Consider the following 17,186-nt stretch of genomic DNA (forward strand, 5'->3'; position numbering starts at 1 on the left):
GTCACTGTTTCCACTGTTTCCCCATCTATTTGCCATGAAGTGATGGGACCGGATGCCATGATCTTAGTTTTCTGAATGTTGAGCTTTAAGCCAACTTTTTCACTCTCCTCTTTCACTTTCATCAGGAGACTCTTTAGTTGTTCTTCTCTTTCTGCCATAAGAGTGGTGTCATCTGCATATCTGAAGTTATTAATATTTCTCCTGGCAATTTTGATTCCAGCTTGTGCTTCATCCAGCCCAGCGTTTCTCAAGATGTACTCTGTATATGTTAAATAAGCAGAGTGACAATATACAGCCTTGACGTACTCCTTTCCCTATTTGGAACCAGTCTGTTGTTTCATGTCCAGTTCTAACCCTCCACCATAGGCAATGCTGTCTTGTAGAGCTCTAAATTTTCACATATCACCTTCCTTCAGAAGCACTAATGCTCTGACAGAGGGCTCCCTTGCCATCTCTTTGGTGCTTTTACACAGTGGAATTAAAGCTTAAGGGTCTTTGAACTTTCCTGGTTGTCCAGTAGTTAAGCATCTGCCTGCCAACAGAGGGGACATAGGTTCAATCCCTGGTCCAGGACAAGATTCCACGTGTACGTGCGCCATAACACAACTACTTAGCCTGTGCTCTAGAGTCCATGTGCAGCAACTACTGGAGTCCCTGGGCCTAGAGCTGGTGCTCCACAACAGAAGCCACCACAATGAGAAGCCTTCACACTGCGAAGAAAAGTAGCCCCGGCTCAGTGCAACTAGAGAAAGCCTGTGCACAGGAATGAAAACCCAGTATAGCCATAAATAAGTAAATAAGTAAAAGCTTAAGGATCTTTGTTTCCAGATCTCAGGCACCAGTGTCCTGTTGTTCTGTCCCCTTAGTACACGCCTTACAGGGTCAGCTCTCAGGTCAAGTGCCCTGGACCTAAGTAGGCTAGGCTGGCAGAAGACAAAAGATATGGAGATCAACCTTTTCATGGTTAACACGGTTCTACTTCCAGGGCCGGCATTAGTGACTGTCTCAGTTTCAGCCAGAAGTGGAAAACAAGGCAAAGTGTACTTAAAGCAGCGGGGCCAGATCGGTCATAGTAGAAACACATCGATACACTGCAAGGGGGTCACATTTTGACTGTGGTGAGTCTTTTTTTAAAACATATTTATTTATTTTGGACTGTGTTAGGTTTCCGTTGCTGTGTACAGGCTTTCTTTAGTTGGGGCAAGCAGTGGCTACTCTTCATTTCGGTGTGCAGGCTTCTCATCATGGTGGGTTCTCTTCTTGCAGAATACAGGCTGTAGGTGGGGCTTCAGTAGCTGTGGCTCCCAAGCTCCAGAGCATAGGCTCAGTAGCTGTGGTGGACGGGCTTCGTTGCCCTGCAGCACATGGATCTTCCCGGACCAGGGACTGAACCCATGTCTCCTGCATTGGTAGGCGGATTCTTTACCACTGAGCCAGGAGGGAAGCCCTGAGGTGAGTCTTAACTGTCTACTTACCTGCGTGTCTTTATGAATCTATCTGCCCACCTACCTACCCAACATTCCAGAAATATATGTAAGAGTACCTGCCAATGCTGTAGACACATGAAGGGAATATAAGTGGGCCTACCTAGTTCCTCTCACATCCTCTTTGGCCAGAGATCAGGTAGTGACTGTATGCTTCCTGATCCTGCATACACAGGTCTTTCAAAGCACCTGTATGGCTTCTGCCAGGCCTTGGGTCCAGTCGGGCTGGAGTGGCAACCACCAGCAGGTCTTTCAGGGAAACATCATGGCTGTGAGAATTCTGTAAGAAGAGGAAGGAGGGCACATCCAGCTGCCTCTTCTCACCAGAGCTTCGGCTGCGAAAGTAGGACTCCCGGAGCAGGGAGGGGTTTTCTGGAAAGGCAAAGTCATTGGCATCATCAATCTGTGCTGCTGGACTCAGCACAAATTCCTGGCGAAGGCCACCTCCCACTAGGGTCTCCTGCTTAAAACTGGCTGAAGCTCCTTAATTAGAATCAGCCACTGCGCCTTTCTTCCAAACAGTTTCTCTTCCCTTTTTTTTTTCCAGACTTAACACCCCAAACTTGTACAGGCTCAGCTGAAGGGGCTTCATTTGAATAAGAACCAGAAAAGACTGAAAAGGGTACTTAGACATAGCATTCTATTTTTATCACTTTTTTTTTTTTTGCTTTCCCATTAAGGCTAGAGACTCCCTAAGTACAAAGACTATGTCTCCACTATCAGACTGGGATCTCCCTGAAGGCAGAGGTTTCAGCCCCCCTCAGATGGGGCACTCCCCAAGATTAGGCTGGTCCTGTTGGTTTCTTCATCCCCTATGCTCTTGGCACATCTTCAAACACACTGACACTCACGTGACTGGTCACTCAGCACCAGCTTTGGGTTGTAGTGAGCTGGGAACAAAGACAGCTTCTCTCTCAGTTGAACCTTGGTGAACAGCTCTGACATAGGATGCTGCTTCTTCAGGCCATTCTTTAGCAAAGTCCAGCTTGGGTTCGGACTCCACGAGAAGCTCTGGGATTTTGTAGGCAGAAAACCGTTTGATACTTTTTCTGGGATGAGGTACCAAGGCACCTGCTGTGGCTTGCATTTAAAGGAGGCCACCCTGTCCATCTTTGGGCTGCTACACTCAGAGCTGGCTGTCATAGTCACATTCAGCAGACATTCAGGGGTGTCTGAGACCTGGGTGGTGGATTCTGGGAAGGCTTCTACTGAAGTTAGAGGCTGGAAGAGAAAATGGCCCAAAATAAGATTATGAAAAGCAAAGGGCTCCTTCCTATGCCCTTTTTAATTAAAACAAACAGATGAAGAGCTGCATTCATGAGCAATAAGGAAGATTTTGGTTAGAACAGTTTCTAACCATGAATTGGTTAAACACTAAGGCGGAAGATGGTGGGGAATGTCCACAGAGCTTCCTCTGGAGGTCTTTAAATGTGAGAGACTTTAAACACTGGAGACTAGTAATCAGAGAAATAGGTATTATTTCACAACTATTAAACTGGCAAAAAATAGAAAGCTGGATATCAGTGTTGGTGGAATGCAAGGGAGCTACAGGGACGCTCATGCACTGCTGATGAGAATGTAGGTTGGTCCAGACACTCTGGTGAACCATCTAGAAAGGTAAGTAAGATAAGATTACAACCCGTACACTGCAATGAAGAGTAGCCCTTGCTCACCACTACAGAAAACCTGCATGCAGCAACAAAGACACAGTGCAGTCAAAAATAAATAAATAAGATTACAAATACCTTGTTGACCCAGCAATTCAGCTCCTAGCTATAGATGCTAAATAAGTTATAAGATTGCTCCTTTTAAAAAAGTATGTACACCAATGTTCCCAGCAACATTATTCACAATAGGCAACAGGTGGATACAGCCCAAATGTCCACCAACAAATGAATGGATAAACAAAATGTGGTATAGGCACAGTGGAGTATTATTACCATCCTCAAAAGGAAGTACATTCTGATATATGCTACAACATAAATGAACTCTGAACAGATTATGCTAAGTGAAATAAAGTGTTAGTCACTCAGTCATATCTGACTCTTTGCAACCCCATGGACAATAGCCCACCAGGCTCCTCTTTCCATGGGATTCTCCAGGCAAGAGTACTTGAGTGGGTTGCCATTCCCTTCTCCAGGGGATCTTCCTGACCCAGGCTTCGAACCTGGATATTCTGCATTGCGGGCAGATTTCTTTACTGTCTGAGCCACCAAAGAAGCTCCAAAGTGAAATAAACCAGACACAAAGTACAATTATTGTATGATTCTCTTTATATGAGGTATAAATAAATATTTAGAAGTAAGTCCATAATTGGGGTTGAGATTTTAAAATCCATCTCTAAGCAATCGATATAAAAAGCAGAAATCAAATTAGTCTGGATATGGAAAATCTGAGTGACCCTATCAACCAGGGTGATTGAATTGATATATATAACACTATACTCAGCAACTGCAGAATACACATTCTTTTCAAGTGCCCATGGAATATTCATCAAGGTATTGCTGGGCTGTAAAATAAGATGATAAATTTTAAGACACTGAAACTTTATCAAAGCATTGTACAAACCACAAAGGAATCAAATCAGAAATTAATAGCAATAAGCCACAGGACTGGAAAAGGTTGGTTTTCATTCCAATCCCAAAGAAAGGCAATGCCAAAGAATGTTATTTGCACACATCTCACATGCTAGCAAAGTAATGTTCAAAATTCTCCAAGCCAGGCTTTAATAGTATGTGAACCGTGAACTTCCAGATGTTCAAGCTGGATTTAGAAAAGGTAGAAGAACCAGAAATCAAATTGTCAACATCTGTTGGATCATAGAAAAAGCAAGAGAATTCCAGAAAAACATCTACTTCTGCTTTATTGACTATGCCAAAGCCTTTGACTGTATGGAGAGACAGGAATACCAGACCACTTGACCTGCCTCCTCAGAAATCTGTATGCAAGTCAAGAAGCAACAGTTAGAATCGGACATGGAACAATGGACTGGTTCCAAATTGGGAAAGGAGTACATGAAAGCTGTATATTGTCACCGTGCTTATTTAACTTACATGCAGAGTACATCATGAGAAATGCCGGACTGGATGAAGCACAAGTGGAATCAAGATTTCCAGGAGAAATATCAATAACCTCAGATATGCAGATGATACCACCCTTATGGCAGAAAGAGAAGAACTAAAGAGCCTCCTGATGAAAGTGAAAGAGGAGAATGAAAAAGTTGGCTTAAAACAACATTCATAAAGCAATTATCCTTCAATAAAAAATAAATTAAAAAAACTCAGCATTCAAAAAACTAAGATCATGGCATCCGGTCCCATCACTTCATGGCAAATAGATGGGGAAACAATGGAAAGTAACAGACTTTATTTTCTTAGGCTCCAAAATCACTGCAGATGGTGACTGCAGCCATGAAATTAAAAGATGCCTGCTCCTTGGAAGAAAAGCTATGACCAACCTAGACAGTGTATTAAAAAGCAGAGACATTACTTTGTCAACAAAGGTCCGTCTAGTTAAAGCTATGATTTTTCCAGTAGTCATGCATGGCTGTGAGAGTTGGACTATAAAGAAAGCTGAGCACTGAAGAATTGATGCTTTTGAACTGTGGTGTTGGACAAGACTCTTGAGAGTTCCTTGGACTGCAAGGAGGTCAAACCAGTCAATGAATATTCATTGGAAGGACTGATGCTGAAGCTGAAACTCCAATACTTCGGCCACCTGATGCAAAGAAGTGATGCAAAGACGCTGATGCTGGGAAAGACTGAAGGCAGGAGTGGGAGAAGGGGACGACAGAGGATAAGATGGTAAGGATGGCATCACCGACTCAATGGACATGAGTTTGAGCAAACTCAGGGAGTAGGTGATGGACAGGGAAGCCTGGCATGCTGCAGTCCATGGGGTCACAAAGAGTCAGACATGACTAAGTGACTGAACTGACTGAATAGCAATAAGATATCTGCTGCTGCTGCTGCTAAGTCGCTTCAGTCGTGTCCAACTCTTAGCGACCCCATGGACTAAAGCCTACCAGGCTCCTCTGTCCATGGGATTTTCCAGGCAAGAGTACTAGAAAACTCTTAAATATTAGAAAATTAAACAATATACTTCTAGATCACCCATGGAACAAAAATGAAATCACAAGGAAATCAGAAAAATATTTCAAACAATGATAAAAATGCAACATATCAAAATTTATGTTATGAAGATAATCTGGTATTTATAGGGAAATTTATAGTGCTAAACACTTATATTAGATAGGAAGAAAGGCTTACAGTAAATAATCTAACTTTCTACTTTAAGAAACTAGAAAATGGTGATAGAATTAAACTAAAAGCTAAGAGAAAAAAGGGAAATAATAAAGAAAACACTGGTCTTCCCAGGTGGCTCAGTGGTAAAGAATCCTCCTGTCAAGCAGGAGATGCAGGTTTAATCCCTGTGTCAGAAAGATCACCAGGAGAAGGAAATGGCAACCCACTCCAATTTTTTGCCTGGGAAATCCCATGGACAGAGGTGCCTGGTGGGTTACAGTCTATGGAGTTACAAAAGAGTCAGACACGACTTAGCAATGAAACAACAAACAACAACACTAGAAAAGCAATCTGCTAAATCACGTCAGTCATGTCCAACTCTGTGCCACCCCATAGACAGCAGCCCACCAGGCTTCCACTTCCCTGGGATTCTCCAGGCAAGAACACTGGAGTGGGTTGCCATTTCCTTCTCCAGTGCATGCAAATGAAAAGTGAAAGTGAAGTTGCTCAGTTGTGTCCGACTCTTAGCAACTCCATGGACTGAAGCCCACCAGGCTCCTCCATCCATGGGATTTTCCAGGCAAGAGTACTGGAGTGGGGTGCCATTGCCTTCTCTGGAAAAGCAGTAGCAATAGAAAATAAATAGAAAGCAAACTGTAGAGAAAATTAACAAAGCCTAAAATTGGTTCTTTAATAAAATGAATAATCTCATACTAAGATCAAAATAAATAAAGAGGAAATATAAATGCTTTTATCATCCATGAAAAAGGAGATATCTGGATGCATCATGCAGAGATCAAAGAGATAAGAAAATTTAAAACTACCAGAAGGGACAGTAGTTTGGTTCTGATTCTAGCTAAGATGAATTAAGCATATTGCATCTATCTCTCCCATAGGCTATTCCTATAAAACCTGCACAGAAAGCATGCATAGAATAGTTATCTGACAATTCTGAAAAGTAAATAGTAGCAAGCAGATTGAGGAAGATTTGAGGAAGATGAGAATTCAAAGCACCAGCAAGTCAGCAGTGCTGTGCTTAGTCGCTCTGTCGTGTTCCACTCTTTGAGACCTCATGGACTGTAGCCTGCCAGGCTCCTCTGTTCATGGGGATTCTCCAGGCAAGAATACTGCAGTGGGTGGCCATGCCCATGCCCTCTTTCATGGGATCTTCCCAACCCAGAGATCAAACCCAGGTCTCCCACATTGCAGGTGGATTCTTTACCATCTGAGCCACCAGAGAAGTTTACTGTTTTTTCCTTCAGTATGCCCTGACTTGAACTCAAAGCAACTCAAAATTCAAAAGTGGGTACTGGGGAATATTCACTATTTTGTTGTATTTTTTTAGATTCTACATATAAGTGATATCATCCAGTATTTGTCTTTCTCTGACTTAGTATAATGTCCAGGTCCATCCATGTTGCTGCAAATGGCAAAATTTTGTCCTATTTATGGCTAAGGAACATTCCTCAGCCAGCTAAGTAATTCCTTAGACAGAGAAAGCCCTAACAGAACCTTTTAGTTGTGGCTCTTCTTTTCTTTTCTCTACTCTCTTTGCCCCCATATCCATGATGAAAGTCCTGAGGTGGATTCCAGTACTGAATAGAATTCAGTGATTAACAGAACTAGTATACAGAAATTTAGTAAGAATATAGAAGAAATGAACAACATCAGCAACCAAATAAACCTAATTGACCCACTGCCCAATAGCAGCAAAACAGATACTCTTTTGAAGTGCACATGAAACATTCTCCAAAAGAAACCATGTTCCGGGTCATAACATAAACTCTAACAAATTTTAAAGAACTGAAATCACATAAAGTGTGTTCTCTGATGATATGGAATTAAATTAGAAATCAATAACAGGAAAACCCCCAAACAACTGAAAGTTAACACATTTCTAAATTGCCAAGATATGAAAGCAACTTAAGTGTCCAGCAACAGAAAAATAGATAAAGATGTCGTATAACCACACACACACACACACACACACACACACACACACAAAAGAACGTTCCTTAGCCGTAAAAAGGACCAAATTTTGCCATTTGCAGTAACATGGATGGACTTGGAGGACATTATGCTAAATGAAATAAGGCAGACAAAGACAAATACTGTATGATATCACTTACATGTAGAATCTAAAAAATACAACAAACTAGCAAATATAAGAATAAAGAAGCAGACTCACATATAGAGAATAAACCAGTGGTTACTAGTGGGGACAGGGAAGTGGGGAGGGGATAGGGGAGTCAGAGGTACAAACTATTAGGTACAAAATAAACTACAAGGATATATTGTACAAATGGGGAATTGAGACAATATTTTATAATAACAATAAATGGAGTGTAACTTTTAAAAATTATGAATCATTATATTGTATATCTATAATTTATATAATATTATATAGCAAATATAGTTCAATAAAAAACACAAAAATAAATAAAATTTTAAAAATTAAAAAACAATCCACATTTCTAAATAACCCAAGGGTCATAAAGACAATCTCAAGTGAAATTAGAAAACATTTTGGACTAAATGAAAATGAAAATAGATCAAAATTCATGGTATCTAGTTGAAGGTGTTCTTAGAAAGAAATTTATAGCATGAAATGTGTATATTAGGAAAGAAGGTCTTATTCAACATTCTAAATGTCCCCCTTAAGAAATTAAAAAAGCAAAAATAATCCAAAGCAAACAGAACCTAAGTATTAGTGACAAAAGTCAATGAAATTAAAAAATCATAAAGTAATAGGAAATGGGAAATAATAATAGAAAATAATTGGAAAAGAATAGAAAATAAAAAAATTCATGGAAACAAAACTCAGCTCTTTGAAAAGAATACATTGATAAACTCTTAGTGACACTGACCAAGGGGAAAAAAAGTGAAAGAATAAACAAATTACCACTATCAGGAATGAAAGAATGTATCACTACAAACTCTGCAGACATTAAAAGGATAATAGGAAACTACTATAAACAACTCTTCACATATAAATCCAATAACTTAGATAAAATGGACCAATATCTTAAAAACCACAAACCACCAAAACTCACTCAAAATGGAATACATAACTATTAAAGACATTTAATTATAGTTTAAAATATTACAAAAAAAGAAATCACCCGCTTGAGATCATTTCACTGGAGAACTCTAACTGAATACTTAAATAAGAAATAATGACAATTCTACACAACCTCCTCCAGAAGAGGAGAAAACACTTCCCAATTTATTTTATGGAGCTAACAGACAAAAGAAACAAACTATAGACCAACATCCCTGATGAACACTGACAAAAATCCTCAACAAAACATTAGCAAATTGAATGCAGCAATCTGAAAAAAGAACAATACAACCTGGCCAAAGGGTTTTATATTCCAGGAATAAAAGATTGGCTCAAGATAAAAAATTAATCAACGTTATATACCATATTAACAATGTAAGTAGAAAAACTTCTATCAATTGGTACCAAAAAAGCACTTGACAAAATTCAACATCCATTCATGATTTAAAACAACTCTCAGCAAACTAGGAATAGAAGTGAACTTCTTCAAGCTGGTAAAGAACATTGTCAAAAACTACAAATAATGCCATTCTTAATGATAAAAGACTGAATGTTTCCCCTTTAAGATTGGAAACAAGGCAGGGATGTCTACTCTCTCCTCTCCTATTCAACACTGTGCTAGAAATCCCAGACAGGCAATAAGGCAAGAAAAAGAAATAAAAGGTATGAAGATTGAAAATAAAGAAGTAAAACTGTCTTTATTTGAAGATGACATAATTGTTTGATAAAAATCCTATGGCATCAACAACAACAACAAAATAAAACTTTAATAGAACTTATAAGGCACCTAAGCAATTCAGTGAGAAAGGAAAGTCCTTCAGTAAATAGTCTTGTAACTAGATGTGCCTAAGGGGATAAAACCCTACTGCCCATCACCTAGCCCACTCAAAAGTTAATTTGAGTTGGATCATGGACCTATACACAAAGCTAAAACCATAAAGCTTTCAGAAAAAAACTAGGGAAATATCTCTGACACGGGAGTGCATGAAAACTTCTTCAACAGGACACAGAAAGCAATAACCATTAAAGAAAAATTCATAAGCTTCATCGAAATTGCTTTTTCACTAATCAAAAAACACTATTAAGAAAAAGAATAGGTAGGTTTCCAGAATATATAGAGTTCCTACAACACAACAGCAAAACAAAAAATCCCATTTCTTTGTATATATTCCCAGAGAAAAACATGGCCCGAAAAGATACAGGCACCCCAGCATTCACTGTAGAACTGCAGTGTTTACAATGGCCAAGACATGGAAATAGCCGAAATGTCCATCAACAGAGGAATGGATAAAGAAGATGTGGTGTATATATATTTATACAATGGAATATTATCCAGCCATTAAAAAGCATGAAATAAGGCCATTTGCAGCAACATGCATGGACCCAGAGAGTGTCATACTGAGTGAAGTAAGTCAGACAAGGAGAGGTGAAATTATCATATGACATCCCTTATATGTGGAATCAAAAAAGAAATGATACCAATGAACTTACTTACAAAACCGAAAGAGACTCACAGACTTAGAAAAGGAACTCATGGTTGCCAGGGGGAAGGGATTGTTAAGGACTTTGGGAAGGTCATGTACAAACTTCTATATTTAAAGTGGATAGCCAACAAAAACCTGTTGTTTAGCACATGGAACTGTGCTCAACGTTATGTGCCAGCCTGGATGGGAGGGGGCTTGGGGGAGAATGGCTACCATGTATATGCATGGCTGAGTCCCTTCACTTGTTCACCTGAAAGCATTACAACATTGTTAACTGGCTGCACCCCAATACAAGATGTTTTTGGTGTTAAAATTTTTTTTTTTTTTAAAATCTGGGACTTCCCTGGTGGTCCAGTGGTTAAGAATCCACCACGTGGGTTTGATCCCTCGTCAGGGAACTAAGATCCCACATGCTGCAATGAGGATCCCCTGTGCCACAGCTAAGACCGAATGCAACAAATAAACAAATATTTTTTTTTTAAATCCCATTTCTTAAAAAGGAGAAAGGCAAAAACTTGAACAAACTCCTCATAAAGAAACATTCATGAAAGAAACATACTTGATGAAGTGCTTGACATGGTTAATCATCAAATTAAAACTGAAATAAGAAATCACAACGTAGCCATTAGAGTGGCTAAAGTTTAAAAGACAGCACCAAATGGTAACAAACATGGAGCAATCAGTACCTTCATCCATTGTTGGCTGAAATGTACAAAAGCTATTATAATCACTTTAACTAAAGGCTTTGGTGTTCTTATAAAGTTATACATAGATCTACCCTTTGACCTAACAATCCTTCTCGTAAGTAGCTATCCAAGAGAAAAGAAAACTACGTCCGCAAAAAGACTTATATCATAAGACCTTTAATCACAATAGCAATAAAAGAGTAAAAACTAGGGACAACCCACATGTCCATCAACAGGAGAATGAGGAACACACTGCCGTGTATTTGTACAATGGAACACAATTCAGCAACAAAGAAGAACAACGTACTGATGTCTCCAACAACATGAATCAATCTCACAGATATAATACTGAATTAAAGGAGTCACACTCAAAATAATATATACTATATTATTCCATTTACACAAAATTCTAAAATAGGCAAAACTAAGATGAAAAAAAGAGTCAGGATAGAGGCTGCCTTGGGGAGGGATGCAGGGAGCAAAGGTTAATTGCCTGGGAAAGGCCAGAGGGAACTTTGGGGAAATATCAGAAAGTTCTATATCATGACAGGGATATGGATCACACGGGTGTATTTATTTGTCAGAACTGTTCAGCTAAAACTTAGCATTTTAATGCATGTAAAATTAATCTTAAAAAAGAAAAGAAAAAGTAGAGCTCAATAAGAATAAAAATAGGACATAGAATGAGATAAATAACCCAGTCACATTTAAACAAATTTTAAATGCTTGCATTTTAAAAAATCTCTTCTTTACAAGGAAACATACAAACAAAAGATGGTGGCTAGGTGAATGGAGATGAGCATAGGGACAAAGTGACAAGTAAATAAACCAAACAAGCAAAGGCTTTGAATGAACCAAGTATAGTACAACATCCTGAGCCAATGATTTTGCTCAAATCAACATGAAATCCAAAAAAAGAAAAAAAGTGAATTTTTGCTAGCTGCCTTATTTTGTAATTTCATCAGAGTTAAGTAGTACTGCTTTAATTCTTGGGTTTATGCAAAACACACACACACGCAAGGGGGTGGGTCTTAAGAAGTAGCAGTAACATTAAAATAATAGCTAATGCTTACTGACTCCTGTGTGTTGAATACCACTCGAAGCATTTTTGTGGATCCTTTCATTTAATCCTCATAGTAATCCATTGGTAGGTACTATGATGAAAATTCCATTTTTTAGGTGAGGAAACTAAGGCTTAGGGAGACTAGACTGACTAGATGGAAGTCATGTATATAATAAAATTGAGACCCCAAGAACCCAACAGAGGCAGCCGGATTCCCAAAGTATACTCCTTACTCTTTATTATTATAGTAAAAAAAAAACCCTCATATAACATAAAATTTACCATCATAACCATTTTTAAGTGTATAGTACAGTAGTTTTAACCATATGCACATTGTTGGGCAACAGATCTCTAGAATCTTTTTAATTTGCAAAACTGAAATTCTGTACCCATTAAACATCCTTTTTTCGCCCCACCCAGCAGCCACTGGCAACCACCACTCTAGTTTTTGTTTCTAAGAGTTTGACTACTCGAGATGCCTCATATAGGTGGAAGCATGCAGTATTTGTTTTCTTGTTTTTGTGGCTGGCTAATTTCATTTCGGAGAAATGTCTATTTAAACCTTTCCTTCCCCACCCCACTTTTTTTCTTTCCTTTGGCTGAATCACATGGCTGGCAGGATCTTAATTCCTGGCCAGGGACTGAGCCTGTGCCCTCTGCAGTGAAAGCATAGAGTCCTGACCAGTGGACCACCAGGGAAGTCCCAGCCTTTGCCCATTTTTTAATCAGGTTGTTTGGTTTTGTTGTTGCTGTGTGTTGTAAGAGTTCTTTATATATTCTGGATATTAATCTCTATCAGATATACAATCTGAAAAGAGTTTCTCCCATTCCAAGGTTGTCTTTTTATTTTGTTGATTATTTAAGTCTGATGTAGTCCCACTTATCTATGTGTGGGTTTGCTGCTTGTACTTTTGGTGTCATATCCAAGAAATCATTGTGAAATCCAAGGGGATAAAGCTTTGAAGCAAACTCTCTTTAAGATGTTTATCAAACTATGGGTTGCAAGCCTACCACTAGGTCATGAAATTACTTTAGGGAGTTGTAAGTGGTATTTTTAAAAGAAAAGACTGAGTCACTCACTATATGCAGCATGGCTAAGCACGGTTTCAAACTCTTCTCCAGTTGTAGGTATGTATATTTGATGGACTATGAAATAAAATGAATTTCTATTATGGGCTCTGGTTAGAAATTTGAAAAACACTGCACTGCTTTATACTGCACTTGGACCAAGTGAAGGCCCAACAGTGCTGAAGATTTTCCAGTAGAGTCACCACATAGCTCGTGGTTGGCCGAAAAGAACCTGTGTTAGGACTCTCAGTACCACATTTATGTGGCAACTTGGTTTCTACAAAAAATAGAAAATCAACTGTCATGGGAAGTTAATATTTTGTGCCCATTTTATTGGTGCTGTTTGCTTTGTTTTTTAATTAATTAGTTTTTGGCCAGACTGGGTCTTTGGTGCTGAGCGCAAGCTTTCTCTAGTTCCAGGGAACGGGTGCTTCTCTTCTTTGTGGTGTGTAGGCTTCTCTTGCTGCAAAGCATGGGTCCTAGAGTGTGCGGGCTTTAGCAGTTGCAGCTCACAGGCTCTAGAGCATGAGCTCAACAGCTGTGCTGCACGGGCTTAGCTGCCCTGAAGCCTGTGGGATCTTCTTGGAGCAGGGATTGAACCCATGTCCCCTGCTTTGGCAGGCAGATCCTCAACCACTGGACCACCAGGAAGTGCTTTGTTTTGTTTTGTAGCTGTGTAAGAGTTATAAGTTTCCCTGGTGGCTCAGTGGTAAAGAACCTGCCTGCCAATGCAGGAGACACAGGAGACACTGGGTCTTCCCTAGGTCAGGAAGATCCCCTGGAGGAGGAAAAGGCAACCCACTCCAGTACTCTTGCCTGGGAAATCCCATGGATAGAGGAGCCTGGTGGGCTACAATCCATGGGGTCGCAAAGATTTGGAAACGACTGCAACAACTTAGCATGGAGCAAGAGCTATAGGTGGGCTTCTCTGATGGCTCAGATGATAAAGAATCCACCTGCAATTCGAGAGATGTGGGTTCGATCCCTGGGTTGGGAAGATCCCTTGAAGAAGGAAATGGCTGCCCACTCCAGTATTCTGGCCTAGAGAATTCCATGGACTGAATGGTCCATGGGGTGGCAAAGAGTAGGACATGACTGAGCAACTTTCACTTCACTTCAAGAGTTATAGGTATAAAGGCTTTATATCTGATCTTATGCTTGTATATATTAAAAAAATAATTTGTTTACAATTGGAATCTGAAAGAGGTTTCTTTCCATCAAAAGGTGTCCATACATCAATGGAGTTTCAAACTCCATTGTTTCAAATGGAAATGTTGTTGAGGTGGTATACTGGGTTCAACAGCTCCCTAAAATTTATGTACACCCACAACCTCAGAATGTGACCTTACTTGGAAATAGGATCTTTGCAGATCTCAAGTTAAAAATAAGCTCATTGTGGATAACGGTAAGCCCTAAATCCAATGACTGGTATCCTTATACCAGTCAACACAGAGGAGAAGCACAAGGAAGAAGTCCATGTGATGACAGAGGCAGAGATTGCACAGCAACCACCAGAATCTAGCAAGAAGCAAGCAAGGATCCTCCCTAGAGAGGGGAGCATGACCCTGTCAACACCTTGTTTTCAGATCTTTAGCTTCTGATCTGAAGAATAGATTTGTGAGATAAGAGATTTGTGTTTCAAGCCACTAAGTTTACGGTAATTTGTTACAGCAGCCCTACAGAAACTAATACAACAGATGGTAACCTGCCCCAAAGAGGGCATGCATCCTTTCTAAAAGCCCTATACCATAGGCCTAGACTCCTAGCAGGAGTGTCGTTCCACAACTTGGACTTCACAAGTGGGGAAATCGAGGCCTGAGAAGGGAAGGCAGCTTACTCAAAGGGCCATAGTAAGTCAGGGGCGGAGAATAGACCAGAAGGCAAGACTCCCACCACTACCCCACCCCACCCCAGCTCAGTCCTCAGGGGAGGCAGACTGCTCTACTTACCACAGTGCTGGTGATCGTGTTCACTGCAGAGGTAGACTTGGCTTCCTTCATTTTGGAGATGGGTTTACTGAGCTCTGGCCTGGAGCAGCTGAGAAGGCTTGAATTCCTCAGGTCAGGTACAGAACTGTAAGGCCTTGAAGATGAAGGCTTACAGAGTGCTGGATCAGCCTCCTCTTTGGGGGCCTCCTGGTCAAGGCTGCTATCTGCTTCATTTTTCTCTGTGTGTCTGACACTCGAGAGCAAGTCAGGTGTACCGGACACCAATATCAATGGCTGGAGATACTGGGAAGAAGGAAACCAAACATAGAGCCCATGGGAACCAAGCTCTGTCCACTTCCAGATCATCTGCACCCAATGGTAGGTGCAAAGGAGATCAGGAGTAGAGGAAAGCAATCTGAATCAGTCTCTCTAATCCAGGGCTCTTAACCTAGGGTTCAAGGACACCCCTAGAGGGCTCATGGATGGCTTCATGGGGCCTTTGAACCACTTAAAACTGCAGTTACTTATGGCAAGAGATTCCATAGCTTTTATCAGATTCTCAGAGGGTCTATGACCCTAAAAAAATTATTCCAAAAAAACCCCTCTAATCCTGTCACTTCAGGTAAGTCTTAAAGAAGGAGGAGAGAGACTGAAAAGTCAACTGAATCTTTCCACTGAGCAAGAAGAGAGAGCTAGGCCAAGAAGGGGGTTCCAGAGACTGAGATCACGGGACAACTGGACAGCTGGCTCCAGCCTGGAGGCCAGTCCATACTTGGAGCAGAGAGCAGGCTGGAAGGACCAGCTGTGTTCTGCCCTCCATGTAGTGTTCTGAGGCCCTGCCCCCAGAAGTTCTTCCCTGTAGCCTCCTCTCTCAGTTGTGCCCCTGGCCTGCAGGAAGGGGGCATTCCAACCTAAACTGGAATTGGGGACCATGAGTAGGGTAGTCCTAGAGTCCACTCCCACATGGGGCTGGTCCTCAGCCTCCCAGCTGCTTTTACTCCTACTGCAGGGAGAAGGACAGAACAGCGCGAGTCCTCTCTGCCTGGATGGAGGGATCCTCTGAAGGCCGCGGGGCTCCTTGTGACTTCCAGGCCCCCCTCCTGGGCCCCAGCCCTCCATGCAGCCTCCATTCCTTCAGTGTTTCTGAGCTCTCAGTAGGGGTCTTCTCAGCATCCCCCCCAGGAAAACTGGCCCCAGCCGGGGAAGTGTGCTGGGCATGCGCGTTCCCCTCCCATCCACGTTTACTTGTTTGGAGGTCTGGCTGGTGGTAGTCTTGCATTTCTGCTGTCGTTTCTGTCGCAAGCTCTGCCAGCTCTTGCCTCTCGCTTGCTCGCCTGCTGATTCCCCCTGCATGTCTACCCTCTTCTGTTTCATTTGGAAGGATTTTTTCTCTTGTTTCAGTCTCAGCTCCTGGATCAGCTGCCTGCCCAGTGAGGAACAGTGAGTATCACGCAGGTTAGGGATGGGCTATGAATATTATGGACATACTTCTTGAGGGGCAGACAAGACTGGGCAAGGAGGGGCAGTGCTCCATCTTCCCTGCCCCAGTGTGTCCAAATGATTGAGAGTTCCAAAGCAAGAGATGGAGGAGATAGTCCTTCCTCCAACCACACCACTTCCCGTCTGGGATTAGCCCAGGGAGAGATGTGGTGGGGGCAGCACCCTACTGTACCACCCCATCTCCCTCCTCCCTTCCCAGTATGCCAGATCACACAACTGACAAGTGCTAGGGAGAGGGTCTGGGTAGGAGGATAAAATCAGGGGCTCCCACATCCAACCCCTTCATATGCTGGGCCTCTCTGGTCAAAGACGTGATGGAAATAACTCAGTCACAGGACTCAGGGGACAGGGCTTCTAGAGCTTCTTCTGTCATTATTTGCTGGATGATCCTTTTTCCACTCCATGAAATGGATGGTGGGTAGGCATTGGACTGGATGGGATGAGTCCCTTCTGGTCCTTAAATCTGATACCTGAATGAATCTAGGAAGTAGTTCTGAGGGGTTGGGCTTTCTGGGAGTGGGGTTGGGGTGGCTGTCTTAGGGGTGAGTTTGTAGAAACAGCTTCATATCCACTTACCAACATCCCACACCAAGGAACCTTATGATTCCTGGTCCTTGTGAGACTAAAGCAACTTCATGGCTGCCCCAAGGTCACACCACAGGTCAAGC

The 17,186-nt window shown here is 41.4% G+C and overlaps 1 protein-coding gene across 1 annotated transcript in view; it reads right to left on the reverse strand.

Annotated features, from left to right (window-relative positions):
- The window catches only part of TTLL6 (tubulin tyrosine ligase-like family, member 6), a 46,822-nt gene that overhangs the window by 6,506 nt on the left and 23,130 nt on the right, over positions 1–17,186 (reverse strand). Inside the window, 4 exon segments of the mRNA XM_010842744.1 lie at positions 1,588–1,856; positions 2,336–2,705; positions 15,040–15,321; positions 16,264–16,441. Of these exon segments, the coding sequence (XP_010841046.1) occupies positions 1,588–1,856; positions 2,336–2,705; positions 15,040–15,321; positions 16,264–16,441 (1,099 nt within the window).

This window comes from Bison bison, unplaced genomic scaffold (genome assembly GCF_000754665.1).
Source record: "Bison bison bison isolate TAMUID 2011002044 unplaced genomic scaffold, Bison_UMD1.0 scf7180017864180, whole genome shotgun sequence".
Classification (NCBI taxonomy): Eukaryota; Metazoa; Chordata; class Mammalia; order Artiodactyla; family Bovidae; genus Bison; species Bison bison.